General features: G+C 45.3%; 1 protein-coding gene across 3 annotated transcripts in view; it reads right to left on the minus strand.

Annotated features, from left to right (window-relative positions):
- LOC114082093 (butyrophilin subfamily 1 member A1-like) overlaps nt 1–23,492 on the minus strand; it is a 265,857-nt gene that overhangs the window by 235,655 nt on the left and 6,710 nt on the right. For 2 of the 3 annotated variants that reach the window (XM_071611965.1, XM_071611964.1), the window contains exon 3: nt 21,356–21,703. In XM_071611965.1, the coding sequence (XP_071468066.1) occupies nt 21,356–21,703 (348 nt within the window). Of the gene's footprint in view, nt 1–580; nt 637–4,232; nt 4,260–4,364; nt 4,392–4,482; nt 4,504–14,604; nt 14,722–16,753; nt 17,036–21,355; nt 21,704–23,492 lie in introns of all 3 variants that reach the window. The other variant, XM_071611966.1, reaches the window with a different exon arrangement.

Raw genomic sequence — 23,492 nt, forward strand, 5'->3', positions numbered from 1 at the left:
TCACCTCCTTCATGACGTTAACATCCTCCTTGTTACTGATTTTGGTTGACAGCTCGTTCCTAACTCCCTGATTGTTAAGTTCTGATACATGAATTAAGAAGCAGCGCTCTTTTCCCTGCTGACCTCGGGTTTCAGAAGGACTCATCCCGGCCGGACCACACCAGGTCCGCCAAGCACTTGGCCCGGGCACTCAGGTCCTGCCTCCTCAGGATGGGTGCTGCCCTGGCTTTTCCTACTTCTTGTGCCTTGGAGTCTCTCATCACCACCGTGGTTTGGGGTCTGGCTGTCTGGGTGGGCGTGCCTTCTCGGCTTCCACCTGGGATATGTAGTTTTTTCTTCCACGTCCTCTCCTCCTCCATCCCACTGCACACACCCCACTGCTCTTTGCCTGGAAGCCACCTGGGTTTTGCTTAACCTAGGGAGAGACCCTGAAACCGGACCAAACGCTAGAGCTGGTCACACCACTATGGGTCCCTGAGCCCCTCCTATGGCCAATAGCCTACCCTAGATTTTCTGCATATATTTCCATCAAACCACAGTTACGTTTGGTGGGAAATTAGAGTCTATCACACTGTCTTACCTTGGGACTCAAAGAGCGTTCCTTTAGTCCACTCCGGTTGAGGAAACATGGCTGACCTGGAGAGACATGGCAGGGTACTGTCATTTGATGCTCCTGGAGTTGGCCCCTAAAATATTCACTTCAAATCAGAAATGATGTATTTTCAAAGGACGTGAGCAGTTAAAAACTGCCAGCGTTGAGTTTCAATTTAATGGCATAAAGAATGTCACGTCCATGTGACACAGTCATCATCCTCTTCATTGTAATGCGACTTCGTGGCATAAACGGCATCATTGCTATGCGAGTTTCCATGCAAATAATGTCATTTGAATCCTTTTAGCAGAAGATAATGACACAAGAACTCCCTGAGCCAGGGGAGCAGCCTTGAAATGAGAACTTTCAAATGACAAAAAGCAAGTTGTGCCTTGCTTATTTGTCGTCTTCTAGTTTCTCCTCCTTCTCTCTCTCTCTCCCTCTCTCCCTCTCTCTCCCTCTCTCTTTCTGTCTCTCTTCTCTTCTCCCTCTCTCTCTGTCTCTGTCTCTGTCTCTGTGTCTCTGTCTCTGTCTCTGTCTTTCTCTCTCTCTCCCCCTCTTCCCTTCTCCCCCTTTCTCTCTCTCTCTCTCTCTCTCTCCTCCTCTCTCTCTGTCTCTGTCTCTCTCTCTCCTCTTTTTTCTGATTTGGAGCGGGCACTCAGGGCTGAGGCAGGTTGCGACCCAGGGCAGTGAACGGCTCTGAGGACACGTGGAACGTGCTCAGGGGTGGATTCATCAGGAGCAGGAGGATAAGCATCACAGTAGCTAGAGAAAAAGAGAGACTGGCTTTGCCTCTTGAGGGACAGCGTGGCTCCTCAGGGGAAAAGGGATGCTCAGGAGGAGCTGGGGCTGCCCTGTGAATAGTAGCTCCTGTGCATTACGCTGGGCTGCCTTCTCTTAGCTCACTGTCCCCTGACATGTGGGCCTCTCTTAAACAGTCCCCGTGCTGGTGCCGTGGAAGCCCTGTGTGCAGCAGGACCTGTGGCACCCACCTTCCCTTTCAAGTCTGCTCTGCGCCGTGAGGCCAGCAGGAGCTGCCTTCCACCCAGAGTTCACAGGTGGAGTCCGCAGGCTCAGGGCGCTGATGTGATCTCCAGTTGCTGAGGCCGAGAATGCGCAGGTTTCCGCACTCCCCGTGGGCCCAGCCCTGCTCTCCTGCAGCCAGTGGTTCAGAGCAGCAGTTTTCGTATTCATGGGGGCCGAGAGAGGCAATGGGACTCATCCAGGGTCAGGGCCAGAAGGGAAGCCTCGTCATCTGCCCTAGCTCTTCCCTGTCCTGCCCCATCAGAGACATGCTTCTCTCTCCATTTGGCTCAATTGGACTTTGGCTCAATCATTAAAGTGCCACACCTCAGGATGGAGTTCAGGGCCCAGTTAAGCCAATGCTCCCTGGTCTCCCTGTTCTGCTGGGGAGGCGAAAGCCTGGTTCATCTGAGTTTCCTGAACCCAGAGGGAGTCCTCATGTCTGATCTGTGACTGCAGGAAGAAGTGCGTGGATAAAAATGAAATGGACAAGTGTGGCCTAGGAAGTGCACATGCTGGGTCTCCCGGCTAGAGCCCCGCAGTGTGCAGAGAGGGATCTAGAATAACAGCTCTTTGTGTCCAGCTTAGTGGAGACAGGCAGCTTCCCACCTGCCCTCCCCCCTCCTGCTCGGGGAGCTGCAGGGCATATGTGGCCATGACCTTGGCTGTCTGGCGGTCTTTCAGAGGAAAGACAGAGGCAGATGGAGGGCTCTTGATATTTAATAGGGGCCTGACATAACCCACAGCTTGCCTTGTAAGGAGACATAAGGCCCCAGGGGAAAGGTGATCATTAACCCCAAGCCAAACACAGGTACCATGTCCATCAACATAATAGATAGCTCAGGGCATGGCCCTCACCAGCATGCCCTGAGCTCAATGTCCATCAGCACTGGGAAAGAAAGTGGCCTTGGCCTTGGAAAAAATGTGCTACAAGGCACCTACCACTGCCCCAGTGACTGAATGTTCTTGAAATGTTACCAGAGAAGAAAGGAAAACCAGACCCCTCTCCTGTGGGAGGACCCCTGGACACAGGCAGTCTCCGGCACAGTCTCTGTGCATTGCTTTTGGGTGAAGTAACTGAGGCCCAGGAGGAAGAACTGATGGGGCCTGAGACTCCGGTTCTCTTCCTGTGGGCTTCCTTTCCTCCATGCTCAGCTCAAGAAGCCAAAATAAGAAACTTTACATAAATCCAGCCAAGGTCAGAAATGTAAAGTGCACTCTACGCTTCTGCTGGGTATAAGGCTGCTTTCTTCAAAGGCGGTCCTGGGGTGGGTGGAGTCCTACAGCCGTGACCAGGACACCTGCGCGCCACCAACATTCACAGAGCTTCATTTCTCCTTATCCAAAATGGGGATCCTGATGCACCCCTTCAGCTTTGGTTGTGAGATGGAATGTATTTATGAACAATTGCACAGTGTTTCATACACAGCAAGGGCTCAATAAGTTGTGTCTATTTCCATGCCACTGGTTTCTTCTAAATGTCTCCTCTACCAAAGGGGAAAAAAAAACTTCAATAGCCAGAAGACGAATTTCACCCAGAGTATCTCCAAATTAATTAACTTGAGTGTTTTATAATGTTAGTTACCAGAAGAGGAAGGTAAGTCACTTTCCCCCAAGATCTTAGCCTTTCTTGGAGACAGCTCAAGGCTAGCCCTTCCCTGTCCCTTGACATTTCAACTTTATGGGAACTGACTAAAACCTAAAACAAGCTTGCTAGTCTAATACCTGAAGATCTCAGAAATCAATTGACTTTCTTTCCAAATTTGCAGGAAAGACATAAAAAGCACCAGACCTGGGGGGTACTTTGGGTGACCGTGGGGTAACACTCAGGTGTCACATTATAGCTGAATCTGGGTCTGAATCCTCTGGACCAGGTAACTAAAGCCAAGCCTACGGTGCTTTGTTCATGCCCAGTGTCCTTGTTCTGTAAGATGGAAAGAGTAGAACACTCCCGGCTCCCTGGTGGGGTCTCTGAGGCCAGTCTCTGTCCTCCTCCATCACTAGCTATCTCAAAAGGACCATGACAATGGCACAAATGCAGTTCATACTAAGGGACACCATTGGGGTCCAAATTAAGAATGAAATTCATAATTTTCTAATGAGGTTTTTCTGGAAAGGGAGAAGAAGCAAGATAACAGCCCAATGGAAAGACTGTATTAATGGACTTTGCTATTTATTGTTAAGAAAACTAGGGAGAAATAAGAGTGTGTGTTCCTATTGGTAAGAATGAGCTGATGGACATGGAGGACTTGAAGTGAAAGGAGAGGAGAGAGAAGAGACCAACCCCACACTTCCTCATCACTCTAGAGAGTCCTGTGGTGGTGTCAAGAGGATGGAGGGGACCTGCTCCTTATAGACTAGAGGCTACATGTTGGGGTTAGGAGAGACCACAGTGATTGTGCCATCTGGAGCTCATGCATGCATTTATGGCAGTCTTACTAGACTACCTATCCCATAGCCAACTTAGGTCCCTGCATCCAACTTCAAAGGATTTTCTTTGCCCACTTGTATCCTGTAGATCATTTGGGAAGACTTTTCCTCCATAATATTATCCCACAGAGTTTGGAGGACAGGCATGAGGTCATTCTTAACCACATCTCCTTCTCTGTGTACCTACTTGCAAATCTTCGAGCTTCCTTCAGACCTGCAACAAGGTAGACACATTCACTGTTAGCTGGGTGATTGAGCACAGACTGTTGAAGGTCATGGTTTGTGGTGTATCAGTGGTATGAACTGTAACATTACTTACCTTCTATTCCCAGAAATTTTCTTTGTTCTGCAACCAATCACATAGATAGTAACTGCACTTTGGACATGGAGGCTGGATTTCCAAATTTGCATGGAAAAAAACAAAAGATAAAACTTACCAATTTCTTCAATGATTTTCTCTAAAAAAGAGAAAAATAAATAAATTAATTAATAATAAATAAATAAAGGTTAAGTGGTAATCTGAAATTCCAATAAATTTCATCCTAGTCTTTGACTATATCTTTGTAGGATTCCAGTGAACATGTGAGTCAGATTTCTGGAGTTTGATGTGCACGTCTTATGTTCCCACTCTGGACTCCACCCTGGTCTTTAGATTCTGAATATTCTGACTCTTGTACAACTTGTTTCTTATGTCCATCACTGTCTACTGCTCATCAGTGACCACTATGTTGGTTCAGTTTGTCTTCATAACATTCCTGAGGCCACAGCCACTCTTTCCTGTCCCAGTCAGCAAGCATTTTTTTTTTTTTTTTTTTTTTGGTACCAGGGGCACTTAACTACTGAGCCACATCCCCAGACATTTTTATTATTTATTTTGAGACAGGATATGGCTAAGTTGTTTAGGTTCTAGCTACGTTTCTGAGGCTGACTTTGAACTTGCAATTTTCCTGCCTCAGCTTCCTGAGCCACTACTATTATAGTATGCCCAGCCAGCAAACACTTTTGAGGACCCACTTTAGTCCAGCGTCTGCCTTCCATACTAGGGATATCAACCTGTACAGCAAGGTAGGAACTCTCCCACAAAGGGCCATTGAAAGGCATCTGTCAATTATAGCTCATATGCTATGAGCAGAGGACTGCAGAGAACAAAATGAGATCTGAGGATTTTGATAGAGGATTTTATGTTTTTTTAATTACAAATGATATTTTTTAAAATAGCATTGTGTTCATTTTATTAAACAAATCACATGAAGAGACAGATATGCCTATTAGATTTCAGTTAGAGTTTTAATACCTTAATTTTCTAAATAACTATTAGGATATTATTGTCCCACAATGACAAAAAAAGGATTAAACTATAGTGTATTGTCATAATCTGCTCTACCCATCTTAAAAGCAATTTTCAATACTTATTATGAAAATAAGCCTCTTCTATAACATCATTGAATTGCTAAATAGTATTTATTTTTGTAAATTATAAAGTAGAATAAAGTAGTTCTTTCTGGTTATTTACTGACTTCTCCCCTTATTTTGATACAATAAAAGAAAATACATCTATATTTCTCATGATAAAAATGAGGAAATAGAAAGAAAACTAATGTGGAAAAAATAACCTTGGGAGTCAGGCAAGTTAAAATGTAAAAATTCAGTTGATGAATGATAAAGACCAAAAGCAATGCAAAAAAAGTTAAAAGCAAATGAGATTCAAGATGGAAGATTAGAGGACAGCTGCATTTGTTATTGCTCTGTCATGTTGTATTCAAGCAGCAGGTACTGCTTCTCAGTGAGCTTAGTGAAAGAGGGAATTCGCTAAAATTCAATAAGTGGCAATCAGAGTCTATTAGAGATTCAGAAGTTTGGGTACATTGAACAGTGAACTGGCACCACTGCCAATGTCCCTGCCATAACCTACAGTCAAGCCGTTTGTGGCAGTGGCATTGGCAGTGGTGCTGGTTCACTGTAGAGGGGAAAAATGTTACAGAGAGAGTAAGACATTGAACAATTTTGGCAGGAAAAAAAGGACCCTAAAATTAGCAGATCCAGAGGCTGCACAGTGAACTGGTGTCTAAATAGTGCTCATCTGGCAAGTGGAGAGCTTAGTGAGAGCCATCTGGAGAAGGTCACACTGAAGTTTGCTGCAGGAGAGTATAAAAAATGTTGCCATTCTGTCCCAGAAAGCACCTACTATGTGGCTAAGGGTGTACCTAGAAGAATGTGAGTGAAATAGGCACAGAGAAGAGAGTGCCAAGTGGGATTCAAGTCAGAGAGAAGGAGAGTCTCCTCCAAGTTTATCTGCTCCTGAGATAAACTTGGCCAAGGGACAGTGCAACTTGGTTCCTACATATTAACCACAATGAAACTTCATTGGCCCTCGAAAACAAAGAATAGAAGTAACAATAACCCTAAACAAATGAGAAGGTCCCAGAGGAATGGTTAAAAAGAACCTCAGGTCCCGCTCATGAATATTCACTTATAAAGTGAAAATAGAGAGAATTAACACAAGGGCTATGGACACTACACCTATGAGGATATCAATCTAGGTCACACTAAAACAATTGGGAAAAGAAAACTGAACTCAAGGGCCCATAGATAATAGTGAAAGATAAATCCATGCCAACAGATGCATAAATGAATCAAAGAAGCACAAGAAATATGAAAAACGATAACATGGCACCTCCTAAAATTTATAATTCACCAGCAACTGACTCCAAAAATATTGAAGTGGATTAAATACCAGAGAAAGAAATCAAAAGAATGGTTATATAAATTATCAGTGAATTCCAAGATAACAGAGAAAAACAACTGAATGAATTAAGAAACTCAGTACAGAATATGTATAAAAAATTCAATAATGTGGCAGAGATACTGAAAAAGATATCTTAGAAATAAAAGATATAATAAGTCAAATAAAATGTTCAATTAAAATTCTTGCTAATAGAGTAGATCATACTGAAGACAGAATATCAGAGCACCAGAACATCATTTTGGAAGACAAAGTGATCGGCCTTGAACATTCATGAGTGTTAAAAAAAAAAAAAAAAGAAAAGAAGGAACACTAACCTTAATATACAAAAATACTTTGACAACATTAAAAGACCAGATTTCAGAAATCACCGGAAATGAGGAGGGTGGCAAGATTCAGGCTAAGGACACAGATAATCTCTTAAAAAAATAACAATTTTTTTTTTCTTTTAACTGGGGGTGAATACAGGAGCATATTACCACTGAGCCACATTCTCATCCATTCTTTTAAATATTTTATTTAGAGACAATTTCTCATTGAATTGGTCAGGCCCTTGCTAAATTGCATAGGTTGGCTTTGAACTTGTGATCCTCCTGTCACAGCCTCCAAGCTGCTGGGCTTACAGGTAAGCCACCATACTCAGCAATAACAGAAAAAAAACTTTTAAATCTGAGAATGAGATTTCTTCCAGATGCAAGAGGGAGGCATTCAAATTCCCAAAGAGACAATGAAGAACCACTTCATGACACATTATAATTAAAATGTTTAATTAACACACAAAACAAGAATGCAAATTTAAAAGTCTCAAGAGAAAAACATCAGATAATCTTACAGGCAAGCTAATCAGAATTATTTCCAATTTCTCAGCACATACTCTAAATTTTAGGAGGGCTTAGAGTGATATTTGCCAAGTCATGCAAGAAATTAATTGTCAACCAAGATTGCTCTATCAAGCAAAGCTATCTTTCAGAATCAAAGAAGAAATTAAATTCTTCAAAGATAAGCAGAAACTAAAAGAAATCATTACTCAAGCCAGCACTATAGAAAATACTTACACACAAAATATTACACACAGAAAAAATCAAAAACAAATCTCAGAGCATACAAATGGATAAATCTCATTCAAAGAGTAGTGAAGTAACTGAGAAACAGGATCAAATGAGGCCGTGACAATAAATCCAAATAGCGTAATTAATAAACATCTCTCTATAATAATATTGAATATAAATGGTCTCAAATCACCAATTAAATGATGTAGGCTGGTAGGCTGGACTTTTAAAAAGACCTAACTGTATGTTGTTTGCAAGAGAGTCACCTTATAGGCAGTGACAATCATCATCTGAAAGGGAAATAATGGAAATTGATACAAATACAAATGGAAAACAAAAGCAAGTAGTAGTAGTAGCCATCTCATATTAAACAAGGCAGACTTCAAGCCAAAGTAAATCAGAAGAATCAAAAACTTCACTTCATATTGGTAAAAAGAAAACTTAACAAGAGGAGATAATAATAATAAATATTTATGTCTGAAATGTTGGTGCACTTAAGTATATAAAACAGACACTACTTGAATTAAAACCTCAGGCAGACCCAAGTGAATGAAATCAATGAATCCAGGTGCTCAAGCCAGAAACAGGGACAAATTCTTTGAACCTCCTTCTCCATAAGCTCCCAAAGCACTATCCACATTGCATACCTCACCATGGCCTTTTGATTCTAGTTTCATCGTGGGCCTCAGAACCTTGTTCCCCTCCCTCCCACCATCTTCACTGCCTTCTTGAGTCATTGTCAGCCACGGAGGAGGACCTTTATTGTTCTCCCAGTGATCTCTCTTGAACACACCAAAGAATTCTGTAATGCAATCTTTTTAAGCCCAAATATATACCATAGCCAAGCTACTGAATGGGTCTAGGTATTTGCCAAAAGAAGAATGGATAAAGAAATTGTGGTATATATATGCATGGAGTTTTATTCAGCCATAAAGAAGAATGAAGTTATGTCATTTGTAGGAAAATAAATGGAACTGCACAACATCTCGGAGAGTGAAACAAGACAGATTTAGAAAGTCAAAAGTCAAATATTTTCTCTCATATGCAGAAACTAGGGAGAGAAGTAAAAAGAATCACATGACAAAAGAAGGGAGATCAGTAGAGCAGAAACTGTGGACTAGGGGGAGAAAGAAGGGAGGGAAAGTGGAAATACTAGAGAATACAATTGGTGCATTACAATTATATACTAGAGAATACAATTGGTGCATTACAATTATACATATAAGTGAGAATCACTGCAATATATTTGTAATGTTACATGCATTTACAAATATATTGCAGTGATTCTCACTTATATGTATAATTATAATGCACCAATTAAATGAAATAAAGCTCAATTTAGTCAGCATTTTGTTAAACCACTCTCACTCCAAATCCTTTGGTAATTTTCACTACTTATGGAATAAATATTTAAACTCCAAATGTGGCCTACGAAGTACCCTGCAATCCACCTTCTGCCATGTCCTCTGCTGGTTCTTCCACAGCTCATTTGTTTAACATTTGTTATTTCTGTTTGAACATCAAATATACAGGCTTGAGGACTATTTCCAAATGGCCTACCTACGTGGTAAACTGTACAGTACAATATTTGCACATGAGATGCTTTATATGAGGTGTAAAATGATGTTGATATTGCTGGAAAAAAAAAAAACTTCTTGTCAGGGATGTTTCCATGTGACTCTCTTAGATTGATTATTGATAAATTGTCTCTTCTTCCAGATTTGATTTTTTTAATGCATTTACCTTCTCCTTCACTGCACATGAGAATTAGTTCAATTCTAGGAAAACCGGTTGAGCAGCATTACAGAGAATGTGAAGAAGTAGAGGCATCATTTTGAGATGGAGATCAGTTCCCGGATTATGCTGCATCCAGCCTGGATGAGGTTTTGTCCAGCAGGCCTACTGAAGGCAGCTCACAGCTGATGGACAGCTTCTTTGTGGAGGAAGATCCTTCTCTACAGACAATCTGTATCTGAGTGTGACTTCAAAGTGAGAAAAGGCAGGGGCAGCTAAGAGAGCGCCATCTCCCAGTGCTAGGCCAAGATCAGAACTGTGCCAGGTGTCTGAGGCAAGTAAGGCTGTGCACACAACATTTGAAATGATGGGGGTTTTTTACATTTTTTTCTTAATGTACCACAAATGTGTTCACAGATTTTTTGAGCATGGAGAAGCCCACTTTGGAAAAGTTGTAGGAGAAGCAGGATTCTGGTGGAGGGGATTGCTCACTCTGTGAAGTTGGCAGCCACCCCAGAACCATCTCACGATGCAGCTGCACAAGGTGGGCAAGCTTTAGAGGGCCCAGCAGGGCCTGCAGTGGATCAGCTCTACCTCTCTGAAGAGTGTGACACAGCCTGCATGGTGGGGCATTGTGTCCTGGTGGCACTGTGGGAGGTAGAGCAGCCCTAGGGTCACTGCAGAAGCAGTGCATGTAATTAGCTCTTTCTTCTGAAAACCAGGGGATAGGTTCTCCTGATATCTGCCATCAATGGGAGCTTTATTTGAGGATACAGTGGCCAACTTGAAAAAACAAAATCACATTACATTGTTGGCTCTGATGAAGGAAGCCTGGGACAGGTAACTGGAACCTGTTGCCCACATGCTGATGTCTCTGACACTGGGGCTAGTGTGCTCTGGAATTAGGAGGACACCTTACTGTGGGTTATAAAGTTAGCCCACTGACATTTCTTGGACAAATTATTATGTTCATGGGGTTAGCTATCGATTCATCCTCCTAACAGAAACTGACTAATATAATATGCCAAAACTAAAAAAGATATCACTTTTCTTTGAGACATTAGCTGAAAAGAAAACTAGCCAAAATAAAAAAAATAAAAAAAGAGTTGAGTTAGTGAAAATAGAATTGTAACCAATATCAAAAATCCCTTCTCTATTCCATGTGTACAGAAGATGCCTAGGGTCCTGTGACACAGCAATGCCACAGGCTCAGTGTTATCACCACCATCAGTTGGGTTATGCAGCTGGAACAGTCACGTGAGAGAAGTTTCTGACCAGTGACACCTTGTTTTCTATGTGATGATTTAAATGAGTCAATTTGTTCCTTGCACATAAAGGACAAAACTAAGCAGTTGCACAAAGTTCATTTTAGACTCACAGGGTCCCAGATGTAGATATAAAACCATCTCCTATTCCCAGACCCAATAACTGCAAATTTCTACCAAATTATAAGCTCTGTGCCTGGCCCGGACATGCATGATCTTTTCAAAACTAACTGTAACCCCCCCGTATTAGCATTATTGTGGCCTTATTACAAAGGCAAAAATATGTCCAAAAGGTTGTAAATGTTTTGAGAAATGGATGAAGCTACTAAGTGGTAGAGATATAACCTAAATCCAGAAAGTTCTGCTACAGAGAATGTGCTTTGAACGTCACTTGCTCCCCTCCTTCCTGTGGCACATCAGAATGAACAACGAATCTAGCCATCCACAGCAAGACGAAGCACTCAGTTACACAGGATTCCTCCCTTTGGCTCTACCTCTAGTCCTTAAGAGGGTTACACACTACTTAATCTTCATAATGAACCAGGAGTGAACAGAAGTCATCGTATTGAAGACCGAACACTGACAAGTGAATGATCAAGCATGACTTTTAGCTCTAATTACTCTGGTGACAATAGGACCGAACTTCCATGGATCCTTCCTGACTTCTTCCAGAAAATTGCACCCTAGTCACTTATCCTGTTCCCAGGGAATGAATGCCATGTCCCAAAGTCACCCCAGTCACAACAGCCCTTTTCTGAATGAACCTTCCCTGTTCTGTCGCCATCTAAATCCTTAGCAAGGTGATAAAATGCCATGTGCCCTGGAGTCTGCCTTGGAGCCTTCTGAGTCTGTCCCCTGTCTACTGTTCATCTCCTCTGCTAGAACCAGGGGCTCAGCCACTCCAGGGTTCAGAGACTTCCTTTCCTCACAAGTCCTGCTGCTTCCTTGCTGTCCCTAGCCCTGTCCTTACCTCTGAGCTCAGCTCAGTGTTAGCTCCTCAGCGGCTCCACAGCCAGGTGACAAGGCCCAGCTTTACACCTATGAGCTCTAATGGCACCTCCTTCGTTACTTGTTAATGACCACACAGAACAGGTGGTCTGTGCTAAGTACATGGAACAACCAACTTTCACCTAATAGACACACACAAGCTCTGCAGCTTCCAGAAACCAGCCCATCTCCTCCGGCTGCACATATGTGAACAACTTCCCCGGGGCAAATACTTGTAGAGAAATGTGTGTTGGCTGCTTCGTGCCTGGGGTCAGAGAGGCACATTCAATTCTATGTGGACTCTGGTGTTCCTATAATAATAAAAGAGCATGAACTAGGCAATATTGGTTTTAAAGGTCCAACACTGCCTGTCAAACCTCAGTAATCACATCATTCACTCTGTCCACTGCTTCTGTGGAAAGAAACAGCAACCTCAACACAAGCCTGATGGAGAGCACCCTCCTCTCCCTAGTAGATGAGGCCCATCTCACCACTCAGCCCCAAGAACAAAGCAGCACCTGGGCCCAGGCTTGTCAGCCCAGCTCAGGAGAGGCACAGAGAGGACTCCAGGTTTCTGAATAAACAAGCATGTCACGAACTGGAAACCACCTTTAGATTTCCAACTGTGTTTACTTGGAAATAGGATGGGAGAGTGAATAGGATCCCTTCTCTTTTCAAGTTTTGGCTGAAGTCCCAAAGATAAGAAAATAGGTATTAATATCTATAAATTCTGCACATCATTCTCTGGATTTTCAGAGATTTGCATGAAACTAGCTTCAAGATTATCAGTCTCACCAGAGTATATTGGGGGAGAATTTATAACTGACACACACACACACAAATTCCACGTTATAAGTGGAATAATTCAAAGTGAGGACTTCCTTAAGGGACAGATATCACTGGACAGAGGACTGGGTAGGGACTGCTTCATCCTCCCTTGGGCAAAAGAGCAGGGCTCCTCTTGACAGCCAAGCAAGGGGCCTGTATGTCAATAAAATTGCACTTCCTGTGTCCACAGCTTTAAAAAATACTCCTGTGGATTTCTGATCCACACCTTAAAACGTCCCCAAGTGCATCCTGCCCAGGTGTCATCAGCCACAGAAGGTGGCCTCAGTGCAACTCATGTAATCCAATCCCCAGACTCATTTGCCCCCAGATGGGCTCCACGTGGCCAAAGAACCACAGTCAGTTACACTGTCCATGGTGCGTCCCCCAACACCTCAGACAGCTTCTCCATGCAGGAATTCCATGCCACAGGTTTCAGCACGTGTCCTCAGAAGCCATTCCACAAGTTCCAAAGTAGAAACTATCTAGTATGTTCCAGGACTGTGCCCAACCCATATAAACAGGCCTTTTATACAAGATTGGTCTCCATGTGATTGTATGACAGCCATGCTGGCCTTTGTGATGGTTTAAGAGCCACCTGAAAGCCAGGGGTTGAGAAGAAGCAGACTCAATAGCTCTCCAATTAGCCCTTTAAACAAGCTTCCCACCCAGACCCCACTCTCTATGGAATGTGGGGGCAGTGGTCCTGCCCATGCTCCCTCCCCTCCACCTGGTCTGTTGCTCCTCTAGCTCTCACGATTCCCTGGTTCCTCTTGGTCAGAAAGCTTAAGACAGAGCACAGGGAGGTTTCAGACAGGAAGGAGAGTATGAGCCCTATAGGAGGATCATATGTGTGCTTAGAGGCCTAAGATCAATCTGGTCCTTGCAGGGCATTTAGTGGGCCCCTGGGTATTCCCCTATGGTCCATCTCCACTTATGTCCCCATGGGAGGACTGAATACTTCAAGACTCCCCTAAGACCCCTCCTCCTGTCCTTTCTCCTGCAGTCAGGTGGAGCCTGACTGGGTGTCCATGGGCAGGTGCACTTGGCAGCCCTGGCCACAGCTCTTACCTGGAGCTATCTTTGTCTCAGAGAAGGCCAACCCAAGGCATGAGGTTCAGGTCATTATGAGATCAAGTCAGAGAGGAGTTTAATTACAAGACAAGAGAGATTTTGTGAATTAAATGTCACCAGAGAAAACCAAACTCATGACTATTTTGACAAGTATAACCTGGAAATGCACACACACCCCAAATGTAGAGAAAGGAAGAAAAAAGGCTAATAAAAGTCATTCTATCATACATCTGATATTTGTGAATTGGGGGCCATGCCAAGATCAGTGGGAAAGCCGCTGGGACAAATAGTGAAGAAGGAAGATGGGTGCTCTTGTGTGGTTCAGAGGTAGAGCTGGCCTACAGGGCCTATGGCCCTGGTGTCAATCTGTAGTACCATAAAAAGGAGAAAAATGAAGGACAGATGACACATGACAGATGACATAGTAGATAACTGATGATATAGCAGATGGTTGATGGCAGGTGGCAGGTTGCAGGTGGTGGATGGTGGATGGTGGTTGGTGGATGGTGCTCAGTGGAAGGTGGATGGTCCCCTCTTGTCCATACACAGAGCTCTCTGTGATGTGCCTTGAGGACAGGACGGGTGGCTATAGGATCCTGGAGAGCAACCAGAACCCTCCTTAATAAGCAGCTCACCTCTATCCGGCATGGAAAGAATGTTTTCTAGAAATTATCAAGAAAGAAATGAGTCAAGAAGTGGGTAAAGTGAGTACAAAGGCGAATTGAAGTTCAGACACAGCACCTAAGAGTGTGTCAATGGAGCATCCCTACTCTTCATGTTTTCCTAGTCAGCAGTAAAAGATAAAAACCCTAAGTAGACTTATGATCTACATGTAAGTCTAATTGCTACACAAATGATGTCAGCCCCCTTGTTCAAACTTACCTTTGGCTTTTCTGGTTCTCAGGAGGACAATACCGGTGACCACCAAGCAGAGAGTCAAGAGGCTGAAGAGCACCCCCAGCACCACTGTCCAAGGGCTAACCCTGGGGAACAGGTCACCTGCAAAACAGGACCATGGCACTGAGATCTAGGCTGACTGCAGGTGGCCTGGCTGATGGGGACGAGTCCTTCTTGTTTCCTCATGGAGACGTCACCAGGCAGCCTGGGAAGGCCCTGAGCTGCCCTGTCAAACCAGGCAGCTGTGTGGACAGGCTGAAGAGAGGAAAGTAACACAGCAGACACCGTGTGAACAGCTCCAGATTTCACCAAAGCCTACATGATGCGGGTGACACGCAATGCTCCTATAGTAAGTGCTCCTATAATAAGGAACAGTCTGCAGATGCCACAGAGCCCCTCCTTCACCTGCCTGCCCTGCCCTCCTGAGGCCCCAACTGCCTTCATCATGGGCCTGTTCCTCCAGTTGTCCTCCTCATCACGTGGATGTGGGTCTAAGGACAGGCTGAAGACTGAGATCCTCTGGAGCTCTTCTCAGATTAGTGCAGGAACTGTGAGGTGTCAGCGCCTAATCCAGGCACAGCTCCTGGCCAGGTCCCAGAAACAGAGTTCCAGCTGGGCTGGAGGGGGACTGAGGTCAGTAACAGTGGCTCTGAGGCCAACACCATCTGCAGAAGAGGCCCTGAGCAGCCCTCTCTCCAGGCTGTTTCATTCAGTCCTTCAGCCAGATGGCTAGGAAATGACCACAGAGCGCAGCTGTTCGTCAGGTTGTGAGTTACTGCTCAGCTCAGCAGACCTCCTGCACTCACATGAAGAAGGCCCTTCTCCTTCACGTCCTCCATGTGGATTTCAGGGCCTTCCATGTGAGGTCCTGAGGGTTGCTGAGGTTTGCTAAGCTCAGCCCCGACTCACCAGTGTCTCCCAAGTTTTCTCTACTACTTTTTTCATTGTTGAAATCTAAGGAGAAGTCAGATAATTTTCCCTCCTGGAGCTTTGTATTCCCAAGGATGACAATTAGGTAAAGAAAAAAAAAAAAAAGAACTCTATCCTCTAACAAGTGTTTTTATCTTCTCAAATTCCCAACTTCATTCCAGTTCTCTCTTTCTAATGATCTACAACACAAGTGACCCACACAAGGGAAAGCGGCTGGCACCAGATCTGGTGGTCCTGATAACGTCCTGCAGATGTTCACTTACACACCCACCAGGCAATCTGTTCTTGGGAGCAGGTGTCTGCTAGGCAGTGGGGAGTTCAAGGCCTGAGAGAGCTTGTCCTCAGGGGCTCACACCCAGCCTGAGAGAATGCAAACATGCAATCAGGGTAATGTGGGGGAAGCAGACAGACACATGGTGCAAACAGGTGGGGTGATTTCTGAAAAAACAGCTCCTGGGTTAGGGCTAAAGAAACAGTAGGTAATGCCAGTTGAGGAAAAATAGAATGTGGACCCCAGTGCCCATGAGCACCAAAGGCCAGGTATGTCCAAGGACTAATATGAGGTACCAGGAAAAGGGAGAAAAAAAATGAAAGGTGGGGACGAGCTTAGGAGAGAAGGCCCTGAGGCCACCCTGGAGCATAGGCTGTACTGTGCTCCCTGACTGGGAGAGGGAGAGGGCGGTGCAGGGCAGCGCTGGGGCCAGACTGTGTCCTCTGGACAGTCACTCTAGTTATGTGGAGGGCAAACTTGGGTGCTTGGTCCTCTCTGTCTCAAGATGAACTACAACCTCATGAGCACACACTTATTAGCCCTTTTAATATTTGTAACCTGTGAGCGGTGTGGGGGGGTGAGTCTGCATCTGCCAAGGTCACAGAGGTGGCTGTGGCCAGCAGTTTAGGTAAGTTTGACAAGCAGGAAAATAAGCTCAATTGTTATGAGTGGATAAGTCTGAGCAGGAGGATTTGGGAAGGTTCCAAGGGACTTTGACAGACCCCTCTCAACCCTGTTACCCAGTGAAATAATGACCTTGTTGACCTCAGCAGGCATGCACAGGGGAAGTGGGTATATCTGAGGAGGTCCCTACTCAGGAGTGACAAAGGCACCCACTGGACACTCATAGGGGTCTGTGTCAAGGATCTCCACTCATCACAGCTTCCTGATCAGCACTGGAACCTGTGGATTGGCACCTTGGGGAGAACTGACCTGCCATGGACATGTGGGTGTCCTTCTCCTCATTAAGGACAGGGTTCCTGATGGAACAAGACACGTGTCCTCTGGAACTTTCCCCGACTGAGAGAGAGGACTCCACATGGAACAGGCCGTCTCCTGCTACTGTCCTGGTCTCCGAGGCAGGTTCCAGATGGAGTCCTCCAGGGCCACTCCACTGCACCTCTGGCTCCGGGTACCACCCTGGGGACATGCAAGTCAGCTTAATGCTCCCACTGGGACCAGGTTCAACATGAATACGAGGAGCCAGGCCTGAGGCTGGGAATGAGAGAGGGAGAGGGAGAGAGAGAGAGAGAGAGAGAGAGAGAGAGAGAGAGAGAGAGAGAAAGAGAGAGAATGCTGTTTAGGAGGTCAATGGCTCTGCTTCCCCCGGCCAATGGACCTGGGCTTACTGGTTGACCTGCAGGAGTCTGAACTCTCCTGCTTGTGAAAATTAATGTAGAACAATTCTGCCCCCCTCCAATAACTTCTTTTTTATGGTTGTGAGAAAGAAATCAAATTATTATACTAGTATGTAACCAAGTGGTCAAACACCATCTGGAAAATCCTTCCTCATTTCCTTGGAGTTCACAACTTATCCTTTCTTCTCTTGCTCACAACAGTGGGGGTGAAACCCTCCATTCATCCAGTGTGGGTGAGAACTGAAGAGTTCATTTGGATTAGAGGTTTCTGCTCTAAGACACTTATTCACCCTCCTCCTGCTCATGCCTCCTACAGAAAATCTTCTCATGGGGGAAGTCCTGGGGCTGTTGTCTGGTGCAATAGGCCAGGGCTCTGTGTGAGACACACTAGCCTGTGGGACTGGCATTCCTGTGTTATTTAGTAGGGGTAAGCTGCACTTGAGTGGCCACATGCAGGAGGTAGCTGCCTTACCTGGGCAGCGCAGTTTTGGGGTAATGAAGTTTTTATCTGTGGAAGTGCCTCCCCAGCTGTGGAGCACACATCCCACCTCCTTGTGCTTAGGAGTAGTCTCCAGATACTGATGGAAGTCTCACTGGAATTGGTTGAGCCTCCTGTAGATGATGACCTTAATAGCAGGGAGCAAGCCTTATCCCCAGGTGCTCTCTATCTTCTAGGGCTAGGCACAGACAAGGCTATAAGACATCTACAGCCCCAAGGTCAAGGCTACATTTGTTGTTGAAAAAAGAGCCTCAGGGTGATTGATGTGGAAACCTGACATGTCTTCCACTCCTTTCGCCCTGTTCTCTTTCTCTGCAGGCCTCTGTGGGGAAGTGGCTTGGGATAAAGCACAGTGACTAGCATTTCTGTATGGCATTGGATAATTATATCTCAACTACAACAGTCTGAACAGAGCAGACAGGCCATCGGGCTGTGAAAGATCTCTACATGGGATCTGAGAAAGAAGAAGAGAAATCAAGGAAAGGCAAAGGTTGATTTTGGGAGATGAGAAGAGCAAGAGAAGGACATCCTTGCTGGCAGGTGTGCTGCTTCTCCTCCCTGGGAAGATTAAGGAGCCTTGCAGAGGTAAGACTCTGGGGTTCATGGCACAGATTGATTCTTCAGGGAACCCTTCCTGACCTGGCCAGGCCTCACTCCTGTAGGAGGGAGGGGACAGATGAAGAAAGGCATGCTAGAACCCACCCAGCCTATAAAATCACGGGACAGCCTGAGGCCATGGTGGGGAGGATCAGGGCTCTGTCTGGGGCTGACCTCTGTCCACAGGAGCACATATGTGACCTCCTCTGTGCAGAGCCCAGGCACTGCCTTGCACTGGGCATGGGCAGTAGGTACTCAGGGAAAACATCCCAGGGTCCAGGAAGCCCCATGGCCAGTGCTGGCCGGCAGGAGATGAGGAGGTTGGCTCAGCACAGTGCTCAGGGTGACTGGTTCACCAGGAGTGTGAACTGCAAAGCCAGCAGTGACTTCCCACCACATTCCAGGACACATGCAAAAAGCAGCCTGCCTGGAAATTACGGAACCCTGAGCTCCTGGATGTAGGGACCAGAGAAACCTTTCCTTTGGAAAACCTTATTGGTTCTTCAATAAACACCTGTGGTTATTTGTTATTGCAATATTTGCATCCAGACTTATATTGTAGCAGACCAGAAGCATCAGCAATTGCCTGCAAAGGTAGAAGAACATCTCACTCCTGAGCTCAGAATCCACCTCACTGAAGTGCTATCAGAGTTGCCATCTGTAGACATACTACTAGCTAGGATGTCAAATCTGGGATATTTACACAGCGCTTACAACTGACAAGAGAGTCAGCCAGTCATCCTGGGCTTGGGAGGACACAGCATCTCCACAGAATGGTGATGGACTCACAGGCACACAGTGCTCACCAGGAAGTCTGACACAGACTTGAATTTGCTTAATTGTTTTGTTTGCATCCTTAAAAAATTAAAATCCTTTACTACTTTGTTTGGAAAATATCTGTGCTTTCCTATCTGCTTTAGAGAAGTCAATAGTTAGTATGAAAATATTTCCTGCCATGGATTCATGAGACTAAAATATGTTAGGGATCCACTGCTGAAGCTCAGAACACATTCATTTGCAAGTAGGAGGCCCATCAGCCCAGCCACTGACTTCAAGGAGGGAGCTGTGTGCTTGCAGGGAATCTGGGGTTTAGTGGGACAGTGATGGGAAGCTGTTTTCTGTTTGCTGGTGGAATTCCTCTGGGCCAAGAGCAGAAGCATCTGGGATCAGGCAAAACCACCAGTTCAGAGAAAGGAAGGACTTTTTTTTTTCTTTGGAGAAACAGTACTACCACCTGGCTTTCAAGTTGACAGCCACTAATTAGGTTTCACCAAAGCTTTAGGAAGCATGTGAAATATCTTTAGAAGTAGATGTCTCCTGCCTGGTTTCCTCTAGAAATCATTGTCACAGACAAACCTCTCTGCCCAGAAAGTGAGGCCGAGCCACTGCACAAGCCCAGGGGCCTGGCTCTTGCGGCTCCCGGAGGACCTCCCTATGGCCTCTGCAGGTGGCACTCCACTGCACATGGCTGGCTCTTGCAGTAAGAACTCTAAGACCACCCTTGAGCCTGCTGCAAGAAGGAGGCTTTCTCTAGCCACAGACAGGGCTCACTGTCCCCTCTGAGACTCTGCTGAGATTCAACTGGTAGATTTATAAAGGGTCTGGTTGGCAGAAGCTTTGGCACCAACTGTTGTTTAAAACTTGCCAGCAAGCTGCTTATCAGTATTTACCTACAGTCCAGGAAGAAACAGGTAAATGCTGCCATTTATTGTGTAAACTTGTTCTAATGTAACTAGGCCAAGCACAATCTCTGTGATGGGCAGACTCTTCTCCCAATCATCTTGACTTTCAGGATTGTCATTGAATGGCAGGTGAGATATCCATACACAGGTCACAGGGGCCTAGAAGAAAGCTTCCCTGCTCTGCAAGGTTATGAACGCTATGCTCCTTGAGATGGACCAGGCTGGTTTCTCCCAGAGTTCATTCAAGGAATGGGAGAGAGAAGCTCCTCCCGGAGACCAGCACAAGGCTCTGTGCTGGTGTTGATGGAGGCTGAATCAGGCTTAGCTTATGTTTTCACTAGAAACCTTCCTTACTCTTCCACCCCAGACCCACAGGAGTTTCTGGGGTGACTGTGTGCACAGATGTGGGATGTAAGTGTTTCACCTTAGGCAGAGATATGAGCAGATAAGGATATCCTAGGATGAGTGTGCAAGTCTGTGCCCATCTAAGGGTGCTGAGATTGTTGTCTCTGTTCAGCAAAGAGTTGAAGACCAGGACACAGGGATAGCAAGCAAGCAGCAGGTTTATTGCAAAAGTAATAAAGATACAGAGAGAGACTTCTCCAAAGGGAAGGGGTCCCAGAGTTGGGAATCCAGTGGGGGAGGTTGGGCTGTTTTTTTTTTTTTTTTTATGTGTCTAGAATGTCCTCCTTTTCTTTTTTCCTCCCCTGTCCACGCTCTCCTCACTATTGTTGAGTGGTGTCCCCTGTGTCCATGCATCTATTCTGCTTTTCTATTGGATCCCCTGCTTAGGAGTACTAGTACGGAAATGTCTTTCTGATGGGTCCCCAACTTGTGTCCACAAGCAATTTTGTCAACCAGAAAGTTGACTTCACCAGAAGACCTTCCCGAGACACGTCCCTTTATTCTGGCACTGCCCCTGGCCTCCTCACTGGCCATCTCTCCCTAGCTGCCCACACCGTTCTACATCTCCCTCAAGAGTCAGATTCCAGTCAACCAGGGCACATTCTGTCTGGATGGAATGAGGTCCAGAACCCTAGGCCTGCAGCTCGGCTGATTGCGTTCCCTCCACCTCCCTCGAGCTCCTCCTGTGTTTCTGAAATAATTACAACATCTCTAGATGGAAACATGTTTCTGGGGGCTCTGCTCAGGCCACGCTTAGATGCCCTGCTTGCACCTGCCCTTCATCAGTGTGTTGGAAAGGAAAAGGGATGTCAGTGTCCTTTTTATCAAAACACGAATCCGTGGGAAGACACTCTAGACCAATCTCAACCCCAACATTCTGGAAGTCCTCCCCAGTGTCCTTGGGACACTGCCATCTGTCCTTGCACACTGTAGGGTACTGACTGAACAAAAATGTACCTCCAATCACCTGACAGCTTTCAGGACAGAGGCTCACCTGTGACCTCCACACTGAACTGTGCTGCACTGTGGTGTGTGGAGCTTGCAAATGAACAACTGTAATCCCCTCCATCTGAAGTGCTGATGGGGTGGATCCTCAGGGCCACCTGCCCTTGACTGATCTGCTCCTTGAGGAACTCCGTCCTCCCGCGGTACTCTGGCTGCTGCTTTTCCAGGATATCCTGGGAATTCCTATAGTAATGCACCAGTTCTGAATTCTTGGCGTGGAACCACCTGATCTCCATGTCCTGGGCATCCGTGGAGGGGTTGAGGTGGCAGGAGAACACGGCCTCTGCTCCAACCTTGGCGATGACTGGTGAGCTTGGTCCCATCACGTTGAATTGCCCTGGAAATCATGAAGATAAAGCATCATAGCCCAGGGCTGTCAGGCGAGGCTGCAAGTGTCTGATGAGAGCAGCAGACCAGCTCCCTGAGCACACAGAGCTGTGCCAAGCTATTGAGCAGACCTAACACCAGGATGCCAGAGCACCATTGGTATAAAAAGTCACAGCCACACAGAGCCACTGTGCAAGGGCCAGATGAGCTAAATCAAGATTCAGGTGTTTCCCGTTTGCCTAGAGTTTGAAATCAAATTCATATAAATTATGTTATTAAAGTCTCATAGAGCTCTGTGTGTTATAGAGATTGCCCTCACTCTGTGATGAGAAATCTGAGTCAGAGAGTGACTTAGTAACCTGCCCCACAACCCATGATTAGTATGGCATAAAATGAGAATTGCAATACTATCCAGCAAATGTCCCCTCGCTTTAAACCATGTTACTCAATACATATAAACAAATAGTGAGATATAATATGAAAGCATTTAAAGTAAAGATTTTGTGCTAGGGGAAAAACAAAGATGAGATGTCACAGAGTTTTCCCAGTGTAGTATATTAACATGAGGGAAAGGCCTAGGATAAATATCCTGAAACTTGACCTCAGGTTATCTCTGACATAGCGTTGGGAGTGGAAAATTCAGCTGGAGCATCCCCAATCCACTAGTCTGAAATCCAAGAACCAAGTCAGAATTTTTTGAGCATCAACATGTGGAACTGCCCACCTGAGCTCACAGGCATGTCTCTGTCAAGACTAGGCTCACTGAGAATAATGCCACATCACCTGCAGGCTCTGTGTGTAAGTACGCATATAACACAAGTGAATGCCATCGTTAGGGTCACAGCCCAAGATGTGCCATTTAAATATGCAAAAATCCCAGCATTCGAAAACTTCTGATATTCAAAAGACTTCTAATACCAAGCTATCAGATAAGGTAAGCTCAACCTGTACAAATCCAAGGGAAAACATGGAACTTTCCTGGTGCCAAAACAGATATTTCTTCCCCTCTCTCTCCTTAGACAGCTTCCTTGAGAATACTTGAGATTCTTGACAGCCTTTTTCAGTCTCTGTGAAATGTATGGAAATCTTCTAAAAAGGCACATGTGCCTCTTGCCAGTTTTAAATCAGGTGTGTTTGTCTGAAGGCCTGGGATTTTTCAGTTTGAACTGTGTACCTCACAGAGGGAGACTCTTCTCCCTGTGGCAGTGCAGATTGGGCCCAGGCACCAGGCCCCCAGTTTTGCTACCTATTTATTATAGCAGAAAGAGTTCCAATTTACCTTTGGAAAACAGCAAATAACTAAAACAAATGGCAACTTCAATTACAAGATTAATGTAAGGTGAAAGATGTGTGGCAAAGGTACTTTCACATCTTACTCAAGAGCAATGTATCAGTTACTTGTTTTGAGAGTGTGTATGTGAGAGAGGGCATCTGGGGACCAGCACCAAGGGGAGATCTCATCCATCTCTGCAATGGCTGAGTGGGTCCTCTGGGGCCTGATGGATTCCATCAGCAGATAGCCTAGCATGTGCATCAGTTTTCTCTAATGCTCAGTTAAACAACGAGGTTCTATATTCTTTTTTCATTTCTGGAGACAGTTTTTTGGCTTGGCAGGACACTTCATTTCTCCCATTTCCTCAATAATCTTTATATTTTTCATTATATACATATGTTCATATGTGACCATCATATCCCTAACAATCCAGAACCCTTCAATTTCAGTTTTATGTATATTAACTTTGTGTTGTAACATGGCAGGGAAACTGGAACTGTCAAGAAAGATGTGGTTTCCTCATCTG

This window comes from Marmota flaviventris, chromosome 5 (assembly GCF_047511675.1).
Source record: "Marmota flaviventris isolate mMarFla1 chromosome 5, mMarFla1.hap1, whole genome shotgun sequence".
NCBI classification, from domain to species: Eukaryota; Metazoa; Chordata; class Mammalia; order Rodentia; family Sciuridae; genus Marmota; species Marmota flaviventris.